The sequence below is a fragment of the Physella acuta genome, unplaced genomic scaffold (genome assembly GCF_028476545.2).
Source record: "Physella acuta isolate Inbredline_101_S28 unplaced genomic scaffold, ASM2847654v3 ptg000204l, whole genome shotgun sequence".
NCBI classification, from domain to species: domain Eukaryota; kingdom Metazoa; phylum Mollusca; class Gastropoda; family Physidae; genus Physella; species Physella acuta.
Window position 1 is genome coordinate 723693 of NW_026731723.1, and position 12117 is coordinate 735809.

At 40.0% G+C, this 12117-nt stretch overlaps 1 protein-coding gene across 7 annotated transcripts in view; it reads left to right on the top strand.

The window, feature by feature from the left end:
- Nucleotides 1–9716, top strand: part of LOC131937221 (prestin) — a 45414-nt gene extending 35698 nt beyond the window's left edge. For 5 of the 7 annotated variants that reach the window (XM_059294470.1, XM_059294471.1, XM_059294472.1 and 2 more), the window contains 6 exons: nucleotides 815–884; nucleotides 1008–1190; nucleotides 2034–2267; nucleotides 2454–2508; nucleotides 5237–5358; nucleotides 5964–9558. In XM_059294470.1, coding sequence (XP_059150453.1) covers nucleotides 815–884; nucleotides 1008–1190; nucleotides 2034–2267; nucleotides 2454–2508; nucleotides 5237–5358; nucleotides 5964–6164 — 865 coding nt within the window. In that variant the 3' untranslated portion in view covers nucleotides 6165–9558. Of the gene's footprint in view, nucleotides 1–814; nucleotides 885–1007; nucleotides 1191–2033; nucleotides 2268–2453; nucleotides 2509–5236; nucleotides 5359–5963; nucleotides 9559–9700 lie in introns of those variants that run through there. The other 2 variants (XR_009386176.1, XR_009386175.1) reach the window with 2 other exon arrangements.
- The last annotated feature ends 2401 nt before the right edge of the window (nucleotides 9717–12117 follow it).

The following is a 12117-nucleotide window of genomic DNA, read 5'->3' on the forward strand; positions in this document are numbered from 1 at the left end:
CAGTCCTTAACCCAACATAATGACCTGATATCCCAGTCCTTAACCCAACATAATGACCTGATATCTACACTAACCCCAGTCCTTAACCCAACATAATGACCTGATATCTACACTAACCCCAGTCCTTAGCCCAACATAATGGCCTGATATCTACACTAACCCCAGTCCTTAACCCAACATAATGACCTGATATCCCAGTCCTTAACCCAACATAATGACCTGATATCTACACTAACCCCAGTCCTTAACCCAACATAATGGCCTGATATCTACACTAACCCCAGTCCTTAACCCAACATAATGGCCTGATATCTACACTAACCCCAGTCCTTAACCCAACATAATGGCCTGATATCTACACTAACCCCAGTCCTTAACCCAACATAATGGCCTGATATCTACACTAACCCCAGTCCTTAACCCAACATAATGGCCTGATATCTACACTAACCCCAGTCCTTAGCCCAACATAATGGCCTGATATCTACACTAACCCCAGTCCTTAACCCAACATAATGGCCTGATATCTACACTAACCCCAGTCCTTAGCCCAACATAATGGCCTGATATCTACACTAACCCCAGTCCTTAACCCAACATAATGACCTGATATCTACACTAACCCCAGTCCTTAGCCCAACATAATGGCCTGATATCTACACTAACCCCAGTCCTTAACCCAACATAATGACCTGATATCTACACTAACCCCAGTCCTTAACCCAACATAATGACCTGATATCTACACTAACCCCAGTCCTAACAGAGTTATCTGATATTTACCTGAGCCTAACAGTTGTGTGAAACATTTCAGGCCGTATGCTTGCCTGCTGGGTCAAGTGCCTGGCACAGACATCTACAGGGATCTGTCAGTCTATAAAACTGTGAGTCTCTACCCTGCCATCTTTTACTTTATATTCTAAAGGCATCAAGTAGTTACTGAATCTAAGAGTTAATGAAATGAGCTAAGATGTGCTGTAACTAGACTTGAACACTTGTGCTTGCAGGCTGAAGAGGTTCCTAACATCAAAATCTTCCGCTTTGATTGCCCCATCTTCTTTGCCAACTCTGAGTTTTTCAAAAGTACACTTTATAAGCATACAGTGGATCCATATGTCTTAAAGAAGATGCAGAAAAAAATTAACAAGAAGAAGAAGAAAGATGAGAAACACTTGCTAAATATCACAGTGGTAAGTCAGTAATGGCTGGGTCATATTTATTTCATAGCTCAGTTTTAATTAATTAACTGCTGCTTAGGTTCTATTATTGCTAGTTCATACTGCATCACACAGTTCTAAACAATGCCCCTTTACCCACACACAAAATTTCAATGCAAAAAAATTATATTACTAGATCACATTTATTTCAATGCGACATATTTTAAATATGCCGATTTTAACTGTAAGTAGATATTTTATGACCTTACATCAATGATGAACTAGACATTCTATGAACCTTACATTAATGAAGATAGACATTCTATGAACCTTACATAAAGGGTAAACTAGACATTATAAAACTTATACAAAGGATGAACTAGACATTCTGTAAACCTTACATTAGTGATGATAGACATTCTATGAACCTTACACGAATGAAGGTAGACATTCTATGAACCTTACATTAGTTATGATAGACATTCTATGAATGCTGATGAACTAGACATTCTATGAATGCTGATGAACTAGACATTCTATGAATGCTGATGAACTAGACATTCTATGAATGCTGATGAACTAGACATTCTATGAATGCTGATGAACTAGACATTCTATGAATGCTGATGAACTAGACATTCTATGAATGCTGATGAACTAGACATTCTATGAATGCTGATGAACTAGACATTCTATGAATGCTGATGAACTAGACATTCTATGAATGCTGATGAACTAGACATTCTATGAATGCTGATGAACTAGACATTCTATGAATGCTGATGAACTAGACATTCTATGAATGCTGATGAACTAGACATTCTATGAATGCTGATGAACTAGACATTCTGTAAACTGATGAACTTGTTCCTCCAGGACTCTGTAGGAAGTGCTGACATCCAGACCACTGAGATAGACAGCACTCCCAATGGTCCTCTGTCCACTAGTGTTGACCCTAGTAAAAAACTGGACAGCCCCACAGCGCCCAAAGGCTTGCCTGACCCTCACTTCATCAGCCAAGCCCCAACACTGACCGACATCCACTACATCATCATCGACTGCGCTACCATGAGCTACGTCGACTCCATGGGGGTCAAGGTCTTACAACAGGTAATCAGATCCCACCAGAGTGGAACACCAGATGGCTTTTAATATTGGCTAGCAGTCTCCTGACAGTTTTGTCCAGATCATTACATTTTTCAATCTTTTATTACAGAGGCTTGTTACGTTACCCATTAGTTTTGTATTGTATTGTGTCCACCTGATTCATTAACTTTGAGATTATTTTGTGTGCAGGTGATTAGTGAGTTCAGGGCTTTCAACATCACAGTCTATCTGGCACAGTGTAAATGTAAGTCTTTCTGTTTGTCAACATGTGTCCTTTAGTGTCTAGCTATAATCATGTATGATGTTTGCCTGTTACAGCTGTCCTTTAGTGTCTAGCTATAATCATGTCTGATGTTTGTTACAGCTGTCCTTTAGTGTCTAGCTATAATCATGTCTGATGTTTGTTACAGCTGTCCTTTAGTGTCTAGCTATAATCATGTATGATGTTTGCCTGTTACAGCTGTCCTTTAGTGTCTAGCTATAATCATGTCTGATGTTTGTTACAGCTGTCCTTTAGTGTCTAGCTATAATCATGTCTGATGTTTGCCTGTTACAGCTGTCCTTTAGTGTCTAGCTATAATCATGTCTGATGTTTGTTACAGCTGTCCTTTAGTGTCTAGCTATAATCATGTCTGATGTTTGCCTGTTACAGCTGTCCTTTAGTGTCTAGTTATAATATAAAATCATATATATAATTTCCTGTTACAGCTGTCCTTTAGTGTCTAGTTATAATATAAAATCATATATATAATTTCCTGTTACAGCTGTCCTTTAGTGTCTAGTTATAATATAAAATCATATATATAATTGCCTGTTACAGCTGTCCTTTAGTGTCTAGCTATAATCATGTCTGATGTTTGCCTGTTACAGCTGTCCTTTAGTGTCTGGCTATAATCATGTCTGATGTTTGTTACAGCTGTCCTTTAGTGTCTAGCTATAATCATGTCTGATGTTTGCCTGTTATAGCTGTCCTTTAGTGTCTAGCTATAATCATGTCTGATGTTTGCCTATTACAGCTGTCCTTTAGTGTCTAGCTATAATCATGTCTGATGTTTGCCTATTACAGCTGTCCTTTAGTGTCTAGCTATAATCATGTCTGATGTTTGTTACAGCTGTCCTTTAGTGTCTAGCTATAATCATGTCTGATGTTTGCCTGTTACAGCTGTCCTTTAGTGTCTAGCTATAATCATGTCTGATGTTTGCCTGTTACAGCTGTCCTTTAGTGTCTAGCTATAATCATGTCTGATGTTTGTTACAGCTGTCCTTTAGTGTCTAGCTATAATCATGTCTGATGTTTGCCTGTTACAGCTGTCCTTTAGTGTCTAGTTATAATCATGTCTGATGTTTGCCTGTTACAGCTGTCCTTTAGTGTCTAGCTATAATCATGTCTGATGTTTGTTACAGCTGTCCTTTAGTGTCTAGCTATAATCATGTCTGATGTTTGCCTGTTACAGCTGTCCTTTAGTGTCTAGCTATAATCATGTCTGATGTTTGTTACAGCTGTCCTTTAGTGTCTAGCTATAATCATGTCTGATGTTTGCCTGTTACAGCTGTCCTTTAGTGTCTAGCTATAATCATGTCTGATGTTTGTTACAGCTGTCCTTTAGTGTCTAGCTATAATCATGTCTGATGTTTGCCTGTTACAGCTGTCCTTTAGTGTCTAGCTATAATCATGTCTGATGTTTGCCTGTTACAGCTGTCCTTTAGTGTCTAGCTATAATCATGTCTGATGTTTGTTACAGCTGTCCTTTAGTGTCTAGCTATAATCAAGTCTGATGTTTGTTACAGCTGTCCTTTAGTGTCTAGCTATAATCATGTCTGATGTTTGCCTGTTACAGCTGTCCTTTAGTGTCTAGCTATAATCATGTCTGATGTTTGTTACAGCTGTCCTTTAGTGTCTAGCTATAATCATGTCTGATGTTTGCCTGTTACAGCTGTCCTTTAGTGTCTAGCTATAATCATGTCTGATGTTTGTTACAGCTGTCCTTTAGTGTCTAGCTATAATCATGTCTGATGTTTGCCTGTTACAGCTGTCCTTTAGTGTCTAGCTATAATCATGTCTGATGTTTGTTACAGCTGTCCTTTAGTGTCTAGCTATAATCATGTCTGATGTTTGTTACATCTGTCCTTTAGTGTCTAGCTATAATCATGTCTGATGTTTGTTACAGCTGTCCTTTAGTGTCTAGCTATAATCATGTCTGATGTTTGCCTGTTACAGCTGTCCTTTAGTGTCTAGCTATAATCATGTCTGATGTTTGTTACAGCTGTCCTTTAGTGTCTAGCTATAATCATGTCTGATGTTTGCCTGTTACAGCTGTCCTTTAGTGTCTAGCTATAATCATGTCTGATGTTTGTTACAGCTGTCCTTTAGTGTCTAGCTATAATCATGTCTGATGTTTGTTACAGCTGTCCTTTAGTGTCTGGCTATAATCATGTCTGATGTTTGTTACAGCTGTCCTTTAGTGTCTAGCTATAATCATGTCTGATGTTTGCCTGTTACAGCTGTCCTTTAGTGTCTAGCTATAATCATGTCTGATGTTTGTTACAGCTGTCCTTTAGTGTCTAGCTATAATCATGTCTGATGTTTGTTACAGCTGTCCTTTAGTGTCTGGCTATAATCATGTCTGATGTTTGTTACAGCTGTCCTTTAGTGTCTAGCTATAATCATGTCTGATGTTTGTTACAGCTGTCCTATAGTGTCTGGCTATAATCATGTCTGATGTTTGTTACAGCTGTCCTTTAGTGTCTAGCTATAATCATGTCTGATGTTTGTTACAGCTGTCCTTTAGTGTCTGGCTATAATCATGTCTGATGTTTGTTACAGCTGTCCTTTAGTGTCTAGCTATAATCATGTCTGATGTTTGTTACAGCTGTCCTTTAGTGTCTGGCTATAATCATGTCTGATGTTTGTTACAGCTGTCCTTTAGTGTCTAGTTATAATATAAAATCATATATAAAATTGCCTGTTACAGCCAGTGTGAGGGAGATGTTTGAGTGCACAAATTTCTACAAAACTGCCAGCAAAAATTACATGTTTTTAACTATACATGATGCAGTGGTCAGTGCCCAGCTCCACCACTGGTCAGTCACTGGGGTAAGTCATGCTTGATCAGTTTTCTTGGAACTGGTGGGGAGAGCATGGTCTGGGTGTAGAGCTGATGACTGCTTATGTCAAAGTCCTGAGTTTGGTCCCCGGACCTCCCAGGTAGGTTCATGAGTTGGGAGAGAAAACATCTGCTGCCTTGCAGAATCTTCTCAGATGGACAAAGCTATTGAACCTAATCCAGAAAGAAAAGCAGGCTGAGTCAACTGGCCAAATAGCCCACAACATTGTGACGCTTAAAACTTATTTATGTTGGAGGAAATCCCCTACGCTGCAGCAGTTAAGAAAGATTGAGGGAGCGTGTGGGGATTATAAGTGTAACCATAGCAACCAGGTGAGTGTCTAGATGCCCTGAGAAGGTAGGTTGTCACTGTAACTATAGCAACCAGGTGAGTGTCTAGATGCCCTGAGAAGGTAGGTTGTCACTGTAACCATAGCAACCAGGTGAGTGTCTAGATGCCCTGAGAAGGTAGGTTGTCACTGTAACCATAGCAACCAGGTGAGTGTCTAGATGCCCTGAGAAGGTAGGTTGTCGCTATAACCATAGCAACCAGGTGATTCCCATGTCAACTGATGTTTGTCTTGTGTTGATCCAGGAAAACCCAGGCCACCTGAGCAATAACAACAACACAGCACTGACAGACACAGCCCAGACAGAGGAGGAGACAGACAAGACAGATGAGGAGACAGACAAGACAGATGAGGAGACAGAGGAGTTGTCTGAGGAGGTGGTTGTTAGCTCCAGGACAGCTGCACTGGACAATCATGTCCAGGTGCTGGAGAGGACGCATGTTTGAGGGAATCTTTCACGGGGGACATTTTGTCTGGGGCTGTACCGGGGACATTTTGTCTAGGGCTGTACAGGGGACATTTTGTCTGGGGCTGTACAGGGGACATTTTGTCTGGGGCTGTACAGGGGACATTTTGTCTGGGGCTGTACAGGGGACATTTTGTCTGGGGCTGTACAGGGGACATTTTGTCTGGGGCTGTACAGGGGACATTTTGTCTGGGGCTGTACAGGGGACATTTTGTCTGGGGCTGTACAGGGGACATTTTGTCTGGGGCTGTACAGGGGACATTTTGTCTGGGGCTGTACAGGGGACATTTTGTCTGGGGCTGTACAGGGGACATTTTGTCTGGGGCTGTACAGGGGACATTTTGTCTGGGGCTGTACAGGGGACATTTTGTCTGGGGCTGTACAGGGGACATTTTGTCTGGGGCTGTACAGGGGACATTTTGTCTGGGGCTGTACAGGGGACATTTTGTCTGGGGCTGTACAGGGGACATTTTGTCTGGGGCTGTACAGGGGACATTTTGTCTGCCGGGGGAAGTACCCCTCCCGTCATACAGCACAGCTCATAAGATTTGAGTTGTTTGAATCCAATTGTTTGAGCTGAAATCATCCTACTAGCAGTATGGACTTCTCAGCGTGGATAAAAATGTTACTCATTGAAAAAGGTTATATTTTAAAAAGTTTATTTATTTAAGACTGAATTATTTTATAATCTGTATATAAATGTTCATAAACATGCAATATCATTCAAGGAAAATTTTATTTACAGCTTCATATTTTTTTATATCATAAGCAAATAATGGTAAAAAAAAATCTGCCAAAATATTTTATATCCTTTTTCTAGATGTGGATTTTTTAATGTACATTTTGTAGATATTGTTGGTATGTATTTCTGTCATTGTCAGCATCATTCCATCATACACCTGTCTTCAAAGGTGTCTTACTTACACCCACTGCATGATATACCTGTCCTCTATTTGGTAATTCTGACTTGACCTCATCACATGGGTTCTCATGTGGATTGACCACATTGTCTAGGGATACAGTCAAATAATGTGTCTAATAACATTTTTTTTTAAACTCAAAAAAGAGCTTTATAACTAATTATTAGCAGAATTCTCTAACATGTTTTTGCCATCTTGTGATAAAATAAGCAGTTATGTTCCTTGAGTTATTAGGTTATCTCCCCTGAGCCTTGGTCTGGTGATGTGGTATTAAACCAAGTCCCACAGAACTAGCAAGCCATGTCATCTTTCATCTGAGTGGTTAACAATGGCTGCCAAATTTAGTTTAGTGGTTACATTGTATCTCTTATGTTGTAATGACTGTAGCATTCCTTCAGTTACTGGAACAGTTGTTTCACTTTATTCCAGACAACTTTCTATTGCAACTCTACCGGTGTACTTTCACCAGTGATAGTCCATGTTACAAAACCTAATCTATCTAGTGGTGTTTGCCTTCACTACATTGCTAGTTTCCCCTCACTGTATCTTTGTATTGCTCTACATTGTTGACTAGTTTGTCTAACATAACTATTGTGTTATGGCAGGTTTTCAAAGTAATTTAGCCTTTAATTTAAATTGCTTGTCATTTAAAAAAAAATCTAATCAGAACTGTTGATACTCATGATGTGTGTGGAGGAATAAATTGTTGATTCTGTGGCCCAAGGAGTTCTGTGGGCCATTTATGGACTAGTTGTTGGCCCATGGAGTTCTGTGGGCCACTTGTTGACTAGTTGTTGGCCCATGGAGTTCTGTGGGCCATTTATGGACTAGTTGTTGGCCCATGGAGTTCTGTGGGCCACTTGTTGACTAGTTGTTGGCCCATGGAGTTCTGTGGGCCATTTATGGACTAGTTGTTGGCCCATGGAGTTCTGTGGGCCACTTGTTGACTAGTTGTTGGCCCATGGAGTTCTGTGGGCCACTTGTTGACTAGTTGTTGGCCCATGGAGTTCTGTGGGCCACTTGTTGACTAGTTGTTGGCCCATGGAGTTCTGTGGGCCATTTATGGACTAGTTGTTGGCCCATGGAGTTCTGTGGGCCACTTGTTGACTAGTTGTTGGCCCATGGAGTTCTGTGGGCCACTTGTTGACTAGTTGTTGGCCCATGGAGTTCTGTGGGCCACTTGTTGACTAGTTGTTGGCCCATGGAGTTCTGTGGGCCACTTGTTGACAATGAAATGTATGTTGTAGTCTACATGTTGACTGGGTGTATATACGAGAAGTAGTTATATACAGCTGTCCTTTAGTGTCTAGTTATAATCATGTCAAGGCTGGTTCTATTCTAGTCTTTTCATTATGTTTGATTATTGATAGGACCAAATACCTTAGCTGACCCCTTAACTGACCCCAATGATGTACATCTAAGTACCCTAGTTGACCCCAATCATGTACATCTAAGTACCCTAGCTGACCCCAATAATGTACATCTAAGTACCCTAGCTGACCCCAATAATGTACATCTAAGTACCCTAGCTGACCCCAATGATGTACATCTAAGTACCCTAGCTGACCCCAATAATGTACATCTAAGTACCCTAGTTGACCCAAATGATGTACATCTAAGTACCCTAGCTGACCCCAATAATGTACATCTAAGTACCCTAGCTGACCCCAATGATGTACATCTAAGTACCCTAGCTGACCCCAATAATGTACATCTAAGTACCCTAGCTGACCCCAATAATGTACATCTAAGTACCCTAGCTGACCCCAATAATGTACATCTAAGTACCCTAGCTGACCCAAATAATGTACATCTAAGTACCCTAGCTGACCCCAATGATGTACATCTAAGTACCCTAGCTGACCCCAATAATGTACATCTAAGTACCCTAGTTGACCCAAATGATGTACATCTAAGTACCCTAGCTGACCCCAATAATGTACATCTAAGTACCCTAGTTGACCCAAATGATGTACATCTAAGTACCCTAGCTGACCCCAATGATGTAGTGCTATGAAAACATTTCCCAAACCTTCAAAAAACCATTGTTTGATACACTTGAAGAGTGTATGTTATTAATGTCAAGTATTTCCTGATGTTGGCCAAGATCCAGTGAATGGCAGTCAAGGCGTGTGTGTGCATGTATGTGTGTGTGTGTGTGTGACACTCACCATTGTCATTCCCGTGTAGTTCTTATTGTTACTGGCAACCGTGATTAGCATTAATGTAAATAGAGGATAAAATCAAATTGGTGCTCTTGATTGATGTGTGGTTTTGTGTGTGTAAGTAGTGTTCTGTGTGGTGGCTGAGGTTGTTGGGTGGTGGCTGAGGTTGTTGTGGTGGCTGAGGTTGTTGTGTGGTGGCTGAGGTTGTTGTGTGGTGGCTGAGGTTGTTGTGTGGTGGCTGAGGTTGTTGTGTGGTGGCTGAGGTTGTTGTGTGGTGGCTGTTATGTGGTGGCTGTTGTGTGGTGGCTGAGGTTGTTGTGTGGTGGCTGAGGTTGTTGTGTGGTGGCTGAGGTTGTTGTGTGGTGGCTGAGGTTGTTGTGTGGTGGCTGAGGTTGTTGTGTGGTGGCTGAGGTTGTTGTGTGGTGGCTGAGGTTGTTGTGGTGGCTGAGGTTGTTGTGTGGTGGCTGATGTTGCTGTAGTCTGGCACCAGAGATTACAAATCAAATAAAATATTCTACACCAGAGCTGGCCTGTGTTGACTTGATTTCTTAGAAAAATATTTCGCCTTTCTGCGCTTGGTGCCCTGATCACAGCTAATGATAGAGAAAATAAACAACGCGCGACACATCTTAGGGTTTACTTAGGATTATGGCTAAAGATAGTCTTAGAAAATAATTTTTATGAGAGCAAATATTAAGAAGCTTGTTTGAATTAATGAAAGAAGTATCTTTTTGATGTTGGCGTGTACCTTTACTGTAGAGAAAACTCGTCAGGTGTTTATATCCACTCACATCCTGTCGAAAGGGTATAAGTATAAGCACAGTGTTTATTTCCGTGACAGGATATAAGCATCTAGCGAATTATCTTTGTCGTTGGCCGAAATAAGCACTACCTTTCTTAACATTTACAGTAATTTACACTGTTCATAAATAACATTACAGTAGCACTAATATAACAATATTACTTGGTAAAACTGCATGGGTTGGCACCCCTGTATATTGTAATTCACCGTGGTACCACCATGAGATAAGAATCTAATTCGTTACGTTACTTTACCTATTATTTCAAATTGCAGTTTCCCCCATTGAAATGCCATTATTCCTTTCCATTCCCCAAAGTACCAATCCAATCGTTTTTGTTAGTTTTAAAAAGAAAATAAAACGAATATATTAATAATATTATATCATAAAATGAAATCATAAGCCTCTACATGCACTGAACAAATAAATTGCTTTTATTAACAAAAGTTTAAAAGCTTTGGTCGTTAACATATGCAAGAGATTTCATGACCGGCTGAAGCTTTTATTAAATAAAGCAGGTTTATTTTATATTTCATCGCAGATGATGTATCTGGGAAAAAATTAATGAAATCGCATCGCAACAAATTAATTACATTTGCCACAACACACACACACACACACAAACATAATACAAAAACAAACAAACAATTGCAATACACACACACAATGCCAAAACAAGCAAACCAACCATTCCACAGTTTTTATTTTGCATTATTTTTCTATTTTACTTGGTAAATAAAAGTTGTTTGTTGAACTTGTATAGGGTTATGTTTGGGCACTAGGGTTAGAGTTGGGTTAGATTTAGGGAGGTTGTATTTACGAATGCGCAGCACATCGAAAACATTTCCATGTTTTTTCCCCACTGCGCATCTGTAGTTTGTTCCGGCTAGAATCGTCCAAGCAAACGAACATTGTCAACTAAAACAACGATTTAAAATGGTAAAATAGAGGTTAGTTCCCTTTAAAACTATAAACAGACACTAAATGGACAAAAGATTAACAGTTTATCGAACCAGGTGTCTAGCTAGACAGGTTGACAAATTGTCTACTGCGACCACAGTGTTTCTTCCAGACTTTTCTCCGGGGGGGGGGGGCACCTAATATTTTTAATATTTTCGGGGGGCTGACTACATTTTCCGGGGAACGGGGGGGGGGGGCGGATACTAGTAAAAGTATATGTTTACGATATAAATTCCATCTCGATCGAGAGGCGGTAGACTTACTTCGGGGGAGGGGGGGGGGGTAGGGCGCCACGAAGAGATGCCTGGAAGAAACTCTGCTGCGACCGTTAGACGGGTGAGTTGTAGAAACAATTTTATACGGTTGGTTTGAAAAAATATATATTTTGTGTTGAACGTCTTAAATCAAATATTGTGTTGATCGTCTTAAATCATACGGCAGAAAAAAAACTTGTGACAATTTACAGCTTTACAGATATAGGCGTTGATAGTAACAGGGTGATATTTATAGCTATTATTTCGTTCAGATTTATAGATCTACAGACTAAAGAGCTTTCGTAACTTCTCGACAAACTAAAGAACCATGAAAATTAACTGCCAACTAAAACTCCTTCGAAGATCTTCACAGAAATTATCATATTTTTTTAAAAGTTCGATTATGTAATATCTATGCAAACAATAGATTCTAAGTTCTATACATATAACGATCCTAAGTTCTATAATCTAAAGATCCTAAGTTATATAATATAAAGATCCTAAGTTCTATACATCTAAATATCCTAGCTAAGTTCTATAATATAAAGATCCTAAGCTCTATATAAACTAAAGGTTCCATGTAAGTTCTACACATACTAAAGACCACCTCTAGTGAAAGGTCCCTTTGAAGTTGCCCGTCAATTTGACACAACGTGAACTGGTGGAGCAGCTAAAAAAACTTTGATCTATTGTTGACTCAGACGGCTGGGGCTGTTAAGTGTATGGTGACGTCACAGCCCCACCTGAGCTGATATGAAGACTGCACCTTTATAGTCTAGTCTATATGGCCCTGTTCATTCACTTGTGGCAGTCAAATAGACAATCAGCATATCG